This window comes from Notothenia rossii, assembly GCF_949606895.1.
Source record: "Notothenia rossii genome assembly, chromosome: 1".
Classification (NCBI taxonomy): domain Eukaryota; kingdom Metazoa; phylum Chordata; class Actinopteri; order Perciformes; family Nototheniidae; genus Notothenia; species Notothenia rossii.
The window spans coordinates 31343710-31361098 of record NC_136912.1 but is presented as its reverse complement, the minus strand read 5'-3'; the positions used below and the strand labels follow the sequence as shown (position 1 = coordinate 31361098).

Below are 17389 nucleotides of genomic sequence, written 5' to 3'. Positions count from 1 at the left end.
CAGTGGAACCTTTATATATACAGTCTATGAGTGGAGCACGAAGATTATTTCACATAACTTTTAATTTATTTATTTTCCAGTCACCACAGTCATTTACAAATGCTTCATAATAAAGAAAAACAGTACTTATTCCAAAGACATAAACCTTATTTTTAGTAATATAGCACTGACACCCATCATCCAAAACATGCTATAAAACTAATTCACAGTTTCGAGTGACCTTTTTTGTTAGATCAAGATTTACTCAAAACCAATGACAGCGATAATTATGCAAGTAAAACATATGCTTGTCTTAGAATAGTGTTTATCACAGCCCTTGGGTAAACTTAACTTTAATCCATTAAATTGTATATTTCAAGATATAAGTATCTTGAAATAAAAATATATAGTATATATACTCCTTTGGTACTTCAATGTATATATTTTTGCTTGTTTGTTTTGTTGCTATATATATATAAAATGTAATATGAAAAATGTGACAGTAATGGTAAAATGAAAATGATTACAGTTTGAAACGTAGTCGTGTTTTGCATTAATATACAATCATTATTGATGATGAACAGTAGATGATGACAGACGATGCCCACACTGTTTTGTAAACACACAAATTATAAAAAGTAAGAAAACAGTAGTGTTAATACATTTAAAGTGCATACACTCCAGTGGTTATAATAATGCAAGTCCTTCTCAGAAGGAAGAAATGACAGTACATACATCAGATTAAAAACACCACAAATGATATTGTTTTAAAAATACTTGAACATTGCATCCACGTAAGGGTTTTATAATAATCAGATTATCAACGAAAGAACACACAAAAACACACTACATTAATGTAAGCAGGTCCAGAGAAGCTCCGAAGTAGTGTTTTCATAATAAAAAATAGAAGATATTAATTCAGTTTTCAAATCCAGTCCGTCCAGTCTTGTTGTTTTTGGTCTGTATAAGCAGGTAGTGCGTCACACATGTGTGGAGGAGTCAGGAGGTGAGTGTGCCAGGAACACACTTTCATTGAAATTGTTGGAGAAGCTGGTGTGATAGCTGGGGCTTCGGGGCTGGGATTTGGACCCCGGGGATTTGATAGCAGAGAGCCTCTGGGCCTGGCACAGCTTTTGGATCAGGAAACGTTTGTCACGGCCCTCCTGGGATACAAAATGACACAGTTAGTAGGTCCAATTATGGTTATTACTCAAATGACAAATGGCGAGATAGAATAAACCAGAATGGTGAAATAGAATTATAAAATGTATTTTGCAGAAAACCTACCACTACCAGCTGCTCCCTTAGTTGGTTAATAACTCTCTTGTGAGCTCCAGCTAGTGCAATCACATAAAACATGATCAAACTGTTGGGGGAAAACAGGAAGTTGATTAAACTTCAACCATAAAGAGTAAAGAACACTTGTTACAACTGTTCAAATGCTGATGGAAACACGTACCATGTGACAACAAAGAAGGAGACAGCGAAGGCCTCTGATGAGAGAGCGAAGAGGAGGGTTTTGATTCCATGGGGTAGCTCGGATACTGTATTTGGCAGCACCTCCCAGGAGGTGGTGTAATTAACGAATGGTCCACAGGCCTGGGAAGAGTTTATTCTGTGCAACAAAGGAAGAGTGAATGAGGATGTATGCCAAACAAAATGGAGGCAGCAATGAGCTGTGCTAGCATTCTTTAGGTCAGTAAAATGCAGAAGAGATGAACGACAATATATCATGTCAACATGTATGTTTTACATTTAAATGCACAAGTATACAAGAGAGAAGTATAGACATGATATATAATGAAACAGACTGAAAGTGTGCTCTTAAATGTAATAACACATAAAAAAAAAAAGAGTCAATCAGACACTTAAAAAAAACAAGAAAAAACAAGAAATGCCACTTTCAATGCTTAATCATCAGTGGCCTAAATTACCATGAAAAGCAATGTAAAAGGATATTTTTTAAACGACGGCTGTGCAATACGGAGAAAATCTAATATTAGTATATTTCTGATCGGATACCCCAATATCGATAATGCAACGGTATTGTAGGGATGACTATTCGTTCTTTCAAAAAACATTTAGATTATAATAAATATTCATTAGTAACATGAATATAATGGGTAAAAGCAAATAATTGAACAGCTAGAACAGTCCGTAAAGTTCAGAAAACTACCTCACTTTACTGTAATGCAGCCATTATAAACTGGTAAAGTCACATATCTAAGGAGCCCTGGAGGGTTCATAGAGAGAAAAATAAATAAAACGAGGCCACGTTTTATTAATTTGTGCGCGCAAGATGTAATTCGTGGCCTCAATTTAAATAAAACGAGTCCACGCTTTATTAATTTGTGCGCACGATCTACTTTCTCGTTCGCACGAGAAACTTTCTTATGGTTAGACACATCGAACTGCCCGATTATTACGCCATATTATTAGTTTTATGAAGATGTCCGGCCGCCAGGGCGTGTGTGTGTATGTTTGTGTGTATGTTTATGTGTGTGTGTGTGTGTGTGTGTGTGTGTGTGTGTGTGTGTGTGTGTGTGTGTGTGTGTGTGTGTGTGTGTGTGTGTGTGTGTGTGTGTGTGTGTGTGTGTGTGTGTGTGTGTGTGTGCGCGCGTGTGTGTGTGGGCATTTGTTTTAAGATTTTATGATAGTGGCGTTCGTTCCGGTGCACTCCGACAGCATTTAGCACTAGCCTACATCGAGATTAGGTTAAACAAACTTCTTTCACTTGGGAATACACATATGGAGTTAGCCAGACGTGTGTAAATTACTGTTCATGGTAATTTGAAAACAAATGCCGGTGTCGGACACACACATACACCGAACACACACACTCACACAGAGCCGAGCTGAGCACAAACACACACACACACACATCATGTAGCATTTCACGTTTCCATCGCAAAAACAACTTCCTGTCAAAAGCGTAAACTCGCCTTCAAAATAAAAGCATCTAAATAAAAGAGGAAGTTAACCTAAATGACATATACAACTGCAACGAAAGTAACAAAAACAATGTAATATCCTTTTCAGTTTCACAGAACACAAATTGGGTTATTTACACATCATGCACCCTGGTGACCGGATATCTCCTTCATATAACGAGTACTAGGGGGACTAATCGGGCAGTTCGGTGTGTGTGTGTGTGTGTGTGTGTGTGTGTGTGTGTGTGTTTGTGTGTGTGTGTGTGTGTGTGTGTGTATATACATGTATACAATACAGTATAGGCTACTATACTTATATACTCACAATAATTTACTTTTTTTTTTTTTTTTTTAAAACGTAGCAGCCTCGATCTCTATTCAGCTGTTCAAAAGATAAACACAGTGAAGGCGCTGCTTAAAAGACACAGCTCTCTGCGCGCACAGAGCAGATACTGTGAGAGTCACGGACATGAATTCATAGATCAAGGCAGACTGGTTCACAGACTCTCCTGTTTTGCGAATCCGGTGCTTAAACAAATACCTCTACAACTCTGGGCGAAATGTCCCTAAAATGAAGTCCGAGTTTGAAATATATCTCAAATAATGTATGCACTGCCATTTCCCCACATAAACATAACAGTCTGCAGACTGGTAACTTTCTCGTTCGCACGAGAAAGTATATCGTGCGCACAAATTAATAAAGTGTGGCCTCGTTTTATTTAAATTGAGGCCACGAATTACATCTTGTGCGCACAAATTAATAAAACGTGGCCTCGTTTTATTTATTTTTCTCTCTATGAACCCTCCAGGGCTCCGTACATATCTAATATTACAGTATTTAAAATATCACAGACAGCATATTGCCCACTTCACATCAAAATGCAGCAGGGATTACACTTCCAGAGCTAAACAGATTCACCAATCGGTTTAACCGAATATTTTTTGGTGTAGCTCAGTAAATCACACTAAACACAGAACCTGTTGTTCACTACCAAGGTTTTCTGTGTAACAACATTAGCTTCACTTCCCCTGTCTCTCCTCTGCTCGGCGTGGAGAGGGCCCACAGTTGGTGAAACACGAGAGCAGAGGACATTAATGATCGATGCAGCAGCGATCGTAAATCTGTAGTTGATACACTGGTCAATAACAATGCATTACTTACTGTGCCACACTGAAAGAGACGGGCAGGCAGGCCAGAGCCAGGCCTATCAGCAGCACTACCAGGAAGAAGAAGTTAGAGCTTGAGGCTCGGAACGGACGTGTGGCTGGACGGCAGTTGTTAATCAAAGACACCTTCAAACAGGAATCAGAAATGTCAGAAAACAATGGAAACTTCTAGAACTTCTGAATATGATCCATGGAATAAAGTAAGAAATATCACCTTTTTAATATAGAAGATAAAGAAGTACTTTATCGTGCAGATGGCAGGCAGCATCGGGCTGTAGAATGTGCCGATCCAGCAGATGGTCTGACCGTAGACGATCTCCAGCACGTTCTGAGGGATGGAAAACTCCTGCTGGCCAAACCACTTCGCCAGGCCGCAGTCACAGTGCTGCACTATCAGCCTGGGTAGCACAGGGCAACACATGGACAACGGGTTCAAAATGACTAAAGAAGAAAGGATGACAATGACTTCAACATAAAAGTGTTCAAGACATTTGGAGGCCAAAGAATAAAATACACATATATTGCGCCAGCTGTGCAAAGAAGACAACGTGGAAACAGAGTTGGACTGTTTGACAGAATGCACAAAACTCCAACCAATCCGGACACAATATTTCTCCAAATTTAAAAACAAACATCCGTAATTTCACCACATGACAAACAATCCAAAAAATTCCAATCCTGTTAGGAGAGCTCAAAGAGACCTGTCTGGCCGCAGAATATTTATTTACCTGCTTCAAGGTAGGAGCAGTGAGTGACCACACACGCACTTTTTTTTTTGCACGTTATTGTTGGCATGTACAGTTTGTTTTGTGTTTTGCTGTTGTGCCACATTTATTGGTGGCATGTTTGTTTAGTGTTTGTTTTTGCTCTGTTATAACGCCTTGTGTTGAATGCTTTGGCAATGCTATGTGTAATAATAATAATAATAATAATAATAATAATAGATTTAATTTGTTAGCGCTTTTACAGGTGCTCGAAGACGCTTTACAGATAATAGTGAAGAAAAAAGAAGAAAGGAACAACAAATAAATATATAGTTAAAGTTAAAGTCAAATAATACAAAAACAATCACACATGAAAAGCCAGATTGAAGAGGTGAGTTTTTGTGAGTTTTTTGAAGGTGGTGAGGTCGGTGCAGTCTCTGATGGGTTGTGGGAGTGAGTTCCAGAGGGAGGGGGCAGCGAAGGAGAAGGCTCTGTCCCCCCAGGTCCGGTGATTGGTGCGGGTGGGGATGGATAGGAGGTTGGCTTCTGATGAGCGGAGGCAGCGGGAAGGGGTGTGGTGGTGCAGCAGGTCTGTGTTGTAGGGGGGGCCTGGTTGTTGAGGGCTTTGTAAGTAATGAGGAGGACTTTGAAGTTGATTCTTTGACGGACGGGGAGCCAGTGGAGGTTCTGGAGGATGGGAGTGATGTGGTCTCGGGAGCGGGTGTGGGTGAGGAGGCGGGCAGCAGAGTTCTGGATATGTTGGAGTTTATTGAGGAGGTTGGATGGTATGCCATAGAGCAGTGGTTCCCAACCTTTTTTGACTACTGTACCCCCAAAGCATTTCAATCCAACCTAAAGTACCCCCTACTACGCAATCAATCGTGATGATCCCCAGGATATATTAATAGTGTGTGTGTGTGTGTGTGTGTGTGTGTGTGTGTGTGTGTGTGAAATATGTGTGTATGTGTGTGTGAAGTGTGTGTGTGTGTAGCTAAGGTGAAACCTGGGAGTGGAAGAAGGAGAGAAGTGACGAGGAGAGATAGAGAAGAGGAGGATATTTTTGTCTGTGTGACCCAATGCGACAATTAATGTGACACTTAAATCATATTCAATCATAACTAATCATATACATTATAATAGCCATTGTTTAAAGACTTGTATCCCCTTTTTCACATTTGCTCTGCCAGAGCTTGATCTTCTCCATGAATCCACACACTTTGTCATACAAGCTAAGAACATTTGTGTCTTTACCTTGAAGAGAGAGATTCAGCTGGTTGAGTTTGCTGAAAATATCAGAGAGGTATCCCAGCCGAGCTACCCAGTCAGCGTCGTCGAACATAGCCACAAGTGGGTGTGTGTGCTCCGACAGAAATGCCCTCACTTCATTGCGTAGCTCGAACAGCCGCTGTAACGTCTTCCCTCGGGATAACCAGCGGACGTCAGTGTGAAGCAGGAGCTTTTTATGTTCTGACCCACCGTCTTCACAAAGTGACTGAAACAGTCTATGATTCAAAGGCCTGGACTGTATGAAGTTGATCACTTTTACGGCATCATTCAAAACATCGTTTAACTCTGGACTCATTCTCTTGCAAGCTAATGCTTCTCGGTGAATCATGCAGTGCGTCCATGTAACGTCAGGGTTTACCTTTTTTATGTGGGCCATTAATCCATTTACTCTGCCGGTCATCGCCGCAGCGCCGTCTGTGCACACATGAGAGCAAGATTTCCAATCCAGCTTGTGTTGAGAAAAAATGGTCAATAACGTTAAAAACGTCCTGTCCGGTAGTTCTCCCCGTGAGTTTCTTGCAAAACAGAATGTGCTCGTTCATCTCCAAAGTGTCTTTGTAACGCACAAACGCAATCAGTTGTGCTTCCCCACTGACATCCGTTGATTCGTCCAACTGCAAAGCGAACGTACCAGACGCTTTACATTTTTCCACCACTTGGTCAATAATATCAATTCCCATGTCGTCGATCCGATGGCACACAGTATTATTTGACAACGGCACTTTCTTCAGGACATCAGCTGCTTTCTTATCGAACATGGTTTCTGCGAGAATTATAGCAGCAGGCAAGATTAGCTCTTCGGCTATGGTAAATGGCTTTTTCGAATTAGCAACGAGTAGCGACACGGCATAAGATGCCTCCAAGGCCTTGGTTGAGACCGATGTCGCTTTCTTTAGTTTTTCTTGCCTTCCCTTAAATTCAGCCAGCTTTTGGTGGAAAAACTCTGCAGGCTTGCCCACACAGGCGGGATGTCTAGTACTAAGGTGCCGATGTAAATGTGATGGTTTCATGCTATTATTAGAAAGCACGGCGCCACAGATGAAACACATTGGCTGCGGTGGCTCTGTATTTGTGACCGTAAACCCGGAGAGCACATAATGTTCACCAAACTGACGATTCTTCACCTTCTCTGTTTTCATTTTCTTGAGAACGGATTCTCCTGATTCAGCAGTATCACCTGTGCTGTTGTTTCTGGATGAACCAGCTTGACTCAGCCATTGATCCATAATGATTATGTTAACAGAAATGTTGATCTCAATAAACACCAGCGCATTCACTTGATAGGATGTTGATATTTTGCTAGCTAGCAAGAAAACCAGCGCGCCACTACAATGATGATGATGATGATGTAACACCTGACCGTCCGGCGGGAAGCTGAACGCCGCGCCAATAATGATATATAGCCAGCAAATTATTACTTAATTTGAATGCCCCCAATTTTGGTTACATTATTACAGATTATGCATTATTCATTATTTGGGTACAGTTTTCCTGTAAACATTTTAATTAAAAAAAATCTAAAATCAATTTTTTTTTTTTTTTTTAACTTTTCAAAATCTTTTCACGTACCCCCTGGGGACCACCCATGTAACACTAGGGGTACGCGTACCCCCGGTTGGGAAACACTGCCATAGAGGATGCTATTGCAGTAGTCGAGTCGTGAAGTGATGAATGCATGAATCAGGGTTTCAGCAGCAGAGGAGGAGAGTGATGGGCGGAGACGGGCAATATTTTTGAGGTGGAAAAAGGCGGTCCTGGTGATGTGATTTATGTGGTGGTTGAATCTGAGCTGACTGTCGAAAATGACTCCGAGGTTGCGGATGTGAGGGGGGGAGATAGAGTGTGGCTGTCAATGGTGAAGTTGAAATTCTAGATGTCTTTGATACGGGATGGGGGGCCGATGATGATGATGTCTGATTTGGCACTGTTCAGTTGGAGATAGTTTGTTTGCATCCATGCTTTTATTTCTGAGAGACAGTTCGTGAGAGTGGAGTGTGTTGTGGGGGTGATGGTTTTTGTTGAGATATAAAGTTGGATGTCATCGGCGTAGCAGGGAAATTGAAGGTTGTGGCGACGAATTATTTTGCCAAGGGGGAGCATGTAAAGGATGAAGAGGAGGGGGCCAAGCACCGAACCCTGGGAGACGCCTTGGGACAGAGGAGCAGTGGAGGAGGTGCAGTTGTTGATGTTGATAAACTGATGTCTGTCGGTGAGGTAGGATTTCAGCCAGGAGAGTGCAGTGTCGGTGATGTTGAGTGATGATTCGAGGAGGGACAGCAGGATGGTGTGGTTGATGGTGTCGAATGCTGCGGTGAGGTCGAGGAGGATGAGGATGTTCAGGTTGCCGGAGTCAGAGGAGAGGAGGAGGTCGTTTGTGATTTTCAGAAGAGCTGTTTCTGTGCTGTGTTTTGATCGGAAACCGGATTGAAATGGCTCAAAGAGGTTATTGGAGCTGAGGTGGGATTTTAGTTGTGAGGCAATGACACGTTCAAGTATTTTTGACAGAAAGGGGAGATTTGAGATGGGCCGGAAGTTGGACATGATGTCAGGTGTGAGTCCAGGTCTTTTGAGAATGGGTGTGACAGCAGCCAGTTTGAGAGAGGGGGGAACTGATCCAGATCTGAGGGAGGAGTTAATGATGGTGGCGATGAGCTGGGAGATGGCAGGGAGGCTCTCTTTAACAAATTTGGAGGGCATTGGGTCAAGTGTGCAGGTGGAGTTAATTCCAGTCATGAAGTGGGACAGTTGCATGGGGGTCACAGGGGAGAAGTGGGACAGGGGCTGTGAGGTGAAGGGGGGGAGCCAGGAGAGGAGGTGGGGGGTGCTGATGAGGGTGTCAGATTGCTGTAAATGTTGCTGATTTTGGTTTGGAAAAACGAAAGGAAGGAGTTGCACTGTTCGGTCGTGAAGGACGAGGTGGCGTTGTCACAGGGTTTGAGAAGTTTGCTGATGGTGGAGAACAGACGCTTGGGGTTGCTGGAGCCAGACTGAATGAGTTGTGAGTATTAATTAGACTGGGCTGCTTTGAGTGCATTACTGTACTGCTGGAGATAGTCTAATATGTAATATGTGTAATATGTATGTAATATGTAATATAGTGTAATATGTGGTCATGCCAATAAAGCCACTTTGTATTGTATTGTGTCAACAAAACTAGAATAACAGTTTTATTTAAGAATAAAAAAAAGATGTTTTGTCTTTATTGATGAGGACTTACTTTCTGGGAAACTCCACAAAGACGGTGACTGCAAAAATGATGATGAAGTCAAAGATGGTGAGTTTGTACATCTCCTGTCCAATGCGGGTCTCCCAACACTGTGGACAGAAACAGAGGCACAAATCAAGAAGATTGGAAGGAATCCTCTCAGACACATCCCAGTATCAGTTCAGTTTCAACCACCATATGTTACAGAAGAATGGAGTTTATACTAAAAATTGAAATGGAGGATTCAAATAAAATGAAATTTGTATCATCACACATTATCACTGCACCCACTCACATTTAGATTTTACCCATCCTGGTATTAGGAAGGGATGGAAGCTACAATATATATGAAGTGCCCGAGGAGCAGTGTAGCAGTCAGGAGCCTTTGTTTAAGGGCACCTCTCTAGGTACAAGTCCATCCTCTGAACTTAGTACAATTGGAGCTTTGAACCTCAAGTTCTCAAGCAAAGTCTCAAGGGACAGAGCTAAATGATTGACCAAAGAATTACCAAATAAAGTGATCACTTAGCAATCAAGAGCTTATGTAAATGTAAAGTAATATCAATTATTTTAAAACTAAAATGGAATCTTAATAGCTTTAAAACCCCTTTGATAGTTGCAAAAAGAACTTTGATCCACAGGTTTGCATGTCGACATAGAGATAAAAACGTGTTTTTTTCCCAAAGAGTCATTGTTCGTTGTGTTGGGATTAAGGGAAATGACTCACAGAGTAAAGCACGTGGTTATAGCCACAGAGGCAGGGCTCATTTTCACATTTAGTGATCTGAGACCAGAGAGAGAAGAGCAGAACCCCGATGCTGGTCAACCGCATGAAGACACACCTGGGGAGAAAGGACAATGAAAGAATGACGGAGCGTAGCTGAGTAAGTGTTTCACAATAGAAACATGTCCACACAGCTACAAATGTTCCTAAATGCATCGCAATGAGTCAGTTTGAAAAGGAGACGTCACACACACACTCAGGAGGTGAACAAACTATTTTCCAAATCACCAAAGTGTTTAATTTTCCCCCAAGTTGAACACAATCCTCTCATTACTCTAAGCATTGAATCTTTGCATCACCTTTTAAAGGCAAATATGCCACTTTAATATAGTGTTTGTCTCCTTATAAAATTATTTTTCAGGCAAACATCTCCATCAAGAGAAAAAATGAGAAAGTAGATGAATGGAAGTCTGCAGTACCTCATGAGAGTGAAGCGGATCTCGAAGGCAGGCGAGTAGTCCTCGTAATTGATTATAGCCGAGAAGAGGAGGGGGGTGATGAAGTTAGCCAAGGTGATGACAATTGAGGGGAGATACTCATAGATGAGATCCACGATGAAATTTTCCTGCAACCAATGCCAGAGAAGGATATCAGATCAAAGATTTTATTTAAATGTCATCAACTTTTTCTCGCAAATTTGAAAGAAAGAGCTTAGCTTTTACAAAATGTTTTAGATAACAAGGAGAAAAGAGAAAACAGTTGGTTAAGTAGCAACATGCAGACATTTTGACAGGAGGATAACAAATGTTTGGAGTGGTGGTCGGATTCCGTTACCTTTTTATTATCAATCTGGACTTCCTGGGAGAAGATGGTGGCTAGGTAAATGCTGTAGAAGCAACCCATCAGCACGCCGATGACGAAAAGGTTGAGGATGAGGCGGATGAGGTAAATCCGGCACCTCTGTTTGCGGGTTCGATCTGCTATTTTCTGTTTGATCCTCTCCTCCTCCAAATCTGTCTGAGGATAGAACAGAATAAGACATTTTAAAGGCTGGCAAACATTCAGCGGATAGATAGAATAAACATTTGCAACAATGTATTAATCAAACTAAATACACTATGTTATAAACTAAAAGTGTCTGCAGCAGCATCCATCCAAAGTTGAATATCAATTTGGTGAAAGGCACTAGACGATAAGACATCCTGAAGAGTCAGATATCTTAGTTATACTTGTCAGTAGTTTATAGAATAAAATAAAAAAACATTCATTTTACTCAAACACATACCTATAAATAGTACAACCAGAGAAACTGATAATGCTGCAGTGGTCTCTTAAGTTTTTCTGGATGCCGTACCCCCACTTATTTGGAGCATGATCTTTTTTTCAATAGTCTAATAAATATAAAATCATTGCCAGTGTTATCAGTTGCAAGTGTGCATTTGTTGTAATAAAGATAAAAACATAATACATTTCACAGTAATTATAATAAAAACTAAAAACGATTTCCTTAAAAAATATATGATTCGTCATCACGCTCGTGACCCCGCGGCGAGCTGGGGGTGTGTCACTGACACACCCACGGCGAGCCCGATTTTGCGGCAGCTCTTTCCCTCAAGAACGCTAACGAAAAAGCTCTATAATGGCAGGCAAACTTTTTTTACTTGACTTCTTTCTAAAAAGAATATCATTCACAAGAAGAAAGAGGCTAGCAGCACCGAAGCTACAAGTGAAGCTGCTACTAGTACATCATCAGAAGAGCCTAATCAGAATAATTTCGAGTCCAGATTCAATGTTGTTTGCATAAGTAGGCTATATTATTCGTTTCGTTTATTTAATAAGTACATTTCAGGACAACTTTGGGAATTTTGTTTGTTTGTTATGAGTTAGAGAGAGAGAGAGAGAGAGAGAGAGAGAGAGAGAGATTGAGAGAGAGATTGAGAGAGAGAGAGATGCTTAGCTGCAATACTGTAGCTTATGCAACTTAGGCCTATAAATTGTTTATGTAACTTATGTGCCAGTGTGTCCATGGTTTTGAGTCTGTGTGTGTGTTGAGCGCAGCGCCGTCTGCTTTTTGCAGTACAGTAACTAGAGTAGGATTAAGCATACCGGTAGTTTCTGTGGACCTGTCTGCCCGTGTTGTGAGTGCACTGCGTGCGTGCGCACGCACGCACTTGTGTGGCATTGTTTGGAGCCAATTAAAATAGCGTTCCCCCAGTACAAAAATCCCCACTACACCACTGCAGATGCCCTTATGTTATGTCTCAGTTCATGTTTAAAGGGGTCCGATTATGTTTGTTATTTTGCATTTTTCCCTTTCCTGTAGTGTGGTATATATTGTAGGTTATTGTGCATGTAAATGGACTGTAAAAGCTAAAATCCCTGTGTCCCCTCCAGAGGGAGTTTCTCTCCCACACACTCACCCCCTGCCTGAAACGCCTCCATTGGACTCCTTTGTTTACTTCTGTAACATAGTAACTTCACTATGTAACACTCACACCTTTATTTGCTGGCGCTCCAACAAATTGTATGTGATAGGCTAAGGGGCGGGAGATCTATAAGCGGTTGACCAATCACAACAAAGCCGGCCAGCTGCACAATAATAAAACAAGTTCAACTAAAATGATGAACAGTTGGAAGAATCACCCTGAGCTCGTAGAGCAGACTGCTCCTCTTGAGCCGCACTGCGTTCTCGTTGGTGATGCAGAAGTCCCAGCCGGCGAAAATCTTGTTGCAGAAACTCTGGAAACGATCCTCATCCTGAATCAGGTTACGTTTAAATCCTGTGGCAGACCTTGAAGAAAAGTAATCCAAAGTGAACATCACTTCCAGAGACTCAAACTAACTCCACATGTTTATTTATTTAATTTTCAGTACCTTTTAACAATCCAGATGAGACTGAAGAACAGGTAGGCTATGGTGACCAACAGGTAGGCCAGCGGCAAATTGTAAGTGGAATTAGAAAAGTGGATTTTGTCCGCTTTGTAGTAGCCGTAGAAAAGATAAGTCTGTTCCAGAAAGCCCTGTTGATAAAGCACAAAAGAAAGGTGAGAAAACAACACATCCCTTTTTCTTCCGGGGGACTTGTACATGTGAAGTGTAATGACTTACTCCTCCAGACAGCAGATCTGTAATGTGCTCATGAAAGATGACCAGCCCTCGCCGAGCGCTGCTGGGATATACACTGCACTCACTTCCTGTAGCAAAAAACAGGAAAGTATAAGACTAATGCCTGCCTTGTTTTAATCTAAACGTTGAAAGTGTCCTCTCACCTAAATTCAGGTTGTAGGTGATATTCCCCGAAACGTTAGGAGCTATGATGATGGGTAACATGACGAAGCTGAACATGAGCACAAAGATGATCAAGTTGAGCATGACCAGGAAGCGCAGGAAGGAGAAGTACGACAGGATCCCTGTGCCGAACATCCCTGGGAGAACAAGTGGAGAGGATTCAATTATCAAAACAAAATTGGTCCATTTTCTGTGTGCAATAGTATGTTAACATGTTGGCCATCATGAGAGGAAATTAATAAAAGTCAAAGGACAATTCATCTGAGAGCTGCCAAAAAGATGTTTTTACAGTTTTCAATTTTATTTTGTTTCTAAAACATAATATTGCCCTGAGTATTTGGAAGGTGCTGTCAGCTGTGTTGGTTTTAAATCATCCTCTTTTGTTAGAATTCATCTCTAAAAGTCTGTCATTAAGTTTGACACACATGCAAAACAGAGTTGATTTAAATCAGTTTGGATCAGATTCACCAGAACATCTATTAGGATAGTCACCCCGAGCTTTCTTAAGCTTTGGTCGGAAAGAAGCTGGTTTTATCCTTTGTTATTACAATATGGCTTTTAAATCTGTATGTAAGAATGAACTTTATGAAATATGCAGATCCTGCATGTTCTGAATTTGTATCTTCTTAGTTGCACTAATGTAAGTAGCTTTGGATAAAAGTGTCAGCTTGATGAAATGTAAGGTAATATGAGCTCATATTTCATGCCTCACCCTCTATGAGGTGGATGTCGCCCCTCCAGAGCTTCAGGGAGCCCAGCCACTGGTGAACATCGTCCCTCAGCCTCCTCAGATGCCGGCGGGTGCTGTGCTCCAACTGTTTCAAACTGCTGAGCTCTCGATCTTCCTCCAAGCGCTGTGTGCTAAGAGTGAAACACATTGTTGCTACATAATACCCTTTAAACATAGCCAGTAAAATAAGAATGTAAACACTTTCAAAACAGCGTGTAGAGACAGTGTAGACTAGAGTGATATTTCTCCTACTTGTCTCTCCGTTTCTCGGCCATGGTCCTGGGGAGTTCCCTGATGGGTCTCTCCTCCGTCTGATTCTTCTGTTTCTCCTCACGCCTGCTGATGGTGCCCACGCCCCATTTCCCACTGCCAGAGGAGCCGATGCGCCCTCGGGAGCTGCTCCTTCGCTTGGTGCCAGCCGTAGACGACTTCCTGCGGTACAGCAGGGACTGGTAGCTGGGGAGCTGGTCCAACAGTGGGTTACTGCTGACCCTTCCACTACGATCAGTGTAGAACACTTGGAAAGGTGGACATAATATGATTGCAGAGTTATTACTTTGGATAATGGTTATGATATAAGGCTGCAAGATTTTGAAAATAAATATTCTTTCATCACTGGATTGAATTAAAATCATTTAGTGACTGATGCTGATTGCTCCAAGAGAAAAAAACAATGCTGCAAAACATATTTGTGGGCATTATAAATCCATTGATAAAGCAGCAGTGTTACTAATATTGCTCAAAATCAGGATAGTCCCATTCGTCACAATAATGACCTATCCATGTCAACAGCAATGGGTAATCCCATGCCTTTAATGATACTTGAACCTGCCATAAGTACATTTCTCGATGACAATAGTTATTAATACAAACATTATGTTAAATGGATATGTTGTTGAGGAGGTAGTTTGTGGATTCTTTATTTTTATTCTCTTACAATGTTATATTGTATCCATATAAACTTCAGTGGGATCGAATTTACCTGGGTTATGTGTCAGTGTAATCAATGCTGTGAAAAACTACTACCACTTCTATCAAATCACATGAGGATGTTATAATTTCGTAAGAAAATAAAAAATCTCCAAATGTTAGAAATGACATGCAGGGTATCTATAAAACCAAATCAATATGTTTGATTCAGTACAAGATTGTAGCTTATGCCTGTTTATAAGTGAAAACATTAATATTGAGACAAGGTGTTGCATTTTCTCCAGCAACTAACACTGGAGTTAGGTATTTTCCTCCCTTGTTCTGCTTATCCAGCTTCAGAGAATGCCTACCCAAGAAGCAGACTCAGCAATACATGCAAACAACGTAGTTTTGGTAAAGAGAGTCAGACGAAACCAAACAATACTTGAAAAGTCCATAACTTATTCCAAAAACCCTTTAACAATACATCAGCTAACCTGTCATAGGTGTTAGCCTGTTGTTAGCGATTCTTTGACCTAAGTTTGAGGCTAGCGTTACTAGCTTTGTAGCTAATGCTGCGGTATGTTTAAATAGACCCAGCTCACTTATCAGTAGGGATAGCTGCAGATACAAGTATAGCATTAACTTCCTGTTTACCTGAGTCGACCTCCATTGTTTCCTTCTCCGAATAACAATAGCTATTTGTTGGATAATATTAGCTAACAATTAACCGAGCAGAGTTAGTCAACTGGGAGTTGGAGTTGACTCCGCTGTCAGACTTCCCAGAGACCACTTCCTGGATGTGGATACAGGAGCAGCCCGGAGCGCACTCACTGGAATCAGTGGGGCAAAAAGTACTCAGATACTTTACTTGAGTAAACGTAGAAATATTATGGTTTTAAATACTCCATTACAAGTAAAAGTCCTGAGGTCAAAATGTTACAGTAGAAGTATAGACGTATTATGAGTAGTAGGCCTACTCATTGTGCAGAATGGCTCTTTTAAAATGTTATTATTATTACTGATTATTAACCTGTTTTTTTTTATCACTAACAAATATACATAATATGTTTTCCAATGTTGTAATTTGTCAATGCAGAACATATTTAGGATATTCTGAGTTTTGTGCTACTCTATAAATGTGTGTGTGTGTGTGTGTGTGTGTGTGTGTGTGTGTGTGTGTGTGTGTGTGTGTGTGTGTGTGTGTGTGTGTGTGTGTGTGTATACAATACAGTATAGGCTACTATACTTATATACTCACAATAATTTACTTTTTCATATATCATTATATTGTACAAACATATTACTTAACTACAACTTTCAAATAAATGTAGTGTAGTAAAAAGTACAATATTTCCCTTTGAGTGCAAGTATAAAGTAGCAGAAAACGGAAATACTCAATTAAAGTATACATACCTCAAAATTGCACTTGAGAAAAAGTACTTAGAGACATCCACTACTGACTGTAAATGTATTGTATTTAAATGGCATGTTATTGTATATGTTCCTGTTTCATTCAGTGTTTTTATTACTGGTTTAAATATATATATATATATATATATATATATATATATATATATATATTTACATTAAATGGAATCTTTGTTAATAGTTTCAATCCCTCATCTATATGTAAATGTATGTTATTTATAAAAGAGGAAAATGAATTAACTTGTATGAAGTTATTAAAGGGTACTGAGCGTTTTATTAATGCTGTTAGTTGGAACACCCTGAAAAATACATTTAAAATAATAATGGTTCAAACTGATGCAGCACAATGAAAGTTTAACTGCTAGATGGGTCAAAGTCAAACCTCAAAAAACTGCATCGCACATTTCTCAAAATGCAAGTAAATACCACCTTTTGATACTATCCCATGACTAAACTCCGTTCCCAACTAAGTTTGAACTATGTCAGAAGTATTCAGGATAATGCAAGTAAACAAATCAATAATATATAGAACATTTTATTGCAGACATTTTACATAATTATACTTTGAAAAATCAAGATCTTATAACAGTGAGCAACAATGCATGATATATCTGGCAAAGTTATGCTGCCTAAGGAGACTTGAAGTGCATGTTGTTTAATGTTTACGGGAGGGGAAGGAATTCCCCTTTTAGTTAGTGAGTGCATGGGCAACGGTAATAACATCCATTTTGCATGGGCACTTCCTTCTAAAGGAAATTTAAGTTGTTGGCAGGTTTCTTTTCTGTCTCTATATTCATTTTTCTTTACTATCTTTTTACCACCACATGGGAACTACAGCAGATACAGCATGGACTCTTGGACATACACTGCATGTCCTAATAAGAATGGCAATTACATTTTAACCTTAGGGGGTTTAATTATTTTTGTCACATCACAAAGTGTCCACATGGGATTTACTTAACCCACTCAGAAGCAGTGGACTTTTACCTTTATGAGCTCAGCGCTTCCTGGTACCCAGACAGTGCTTGGTTTTAT

At 40.4% G+C, this 17389-nt stretch overlaps 1 protein-coding gene across 1 annotated transcript; it reads right to left on the bottom strand.

Moving 5' to 3' along the window:
- Nucleotides 1–44: 44 nt before the first annotated feature.
- On the bottom strand, nt 45–15762 carry tmc7 (transmembrane channel like 7). The gene is made up of 16 exons (XM_079667461.1): nt 15581–15762; nt 14267–14531; nt 13997–14145; nt 13266–13421; nt 13105–13190; nt 12871–13016; nt 12640–12787; nt 10831–11013; nt 10476–10621; nt 10000–10114; nt 9285–9382; nt 4291–4474; nt 4072–4202; nt 1439–1594; nt 1267–1345; nt 45–1142 (listed from the first exon to the last, which is right to left on the bottom strand). Exons 1-16 carry the CDS (start codon nt 15594–15596, stop codon nt 960–962), a joined length of 2241 nt encoding a protein of 746 aa, XP_079523587.1. The 5' UTR covers nt 15597–15762; the 3' UTR covers nt 45–959.
- Nucleotides 15763–17389: the final 1627 nt, after the last annotated feature.

Coding starts and splice junctions, on each gene's coding strand:
- tmc7 (XM_079667461.1), bottom strand. Junction 14,146..14,266: donor GCCGAGAAACGGAGAGACAA/GTAGGAGAAATA, acceptor TTTCACTCTTAG/CACACAGCGCTTGGAGGAAG. Junction 9,383..9,999: donor ATAACCACGTGCTTTACTCT/GTGAGTCATTTC, acceptor TTCTGTCCACAG/TGTTGGGAGACCCGCATTGG.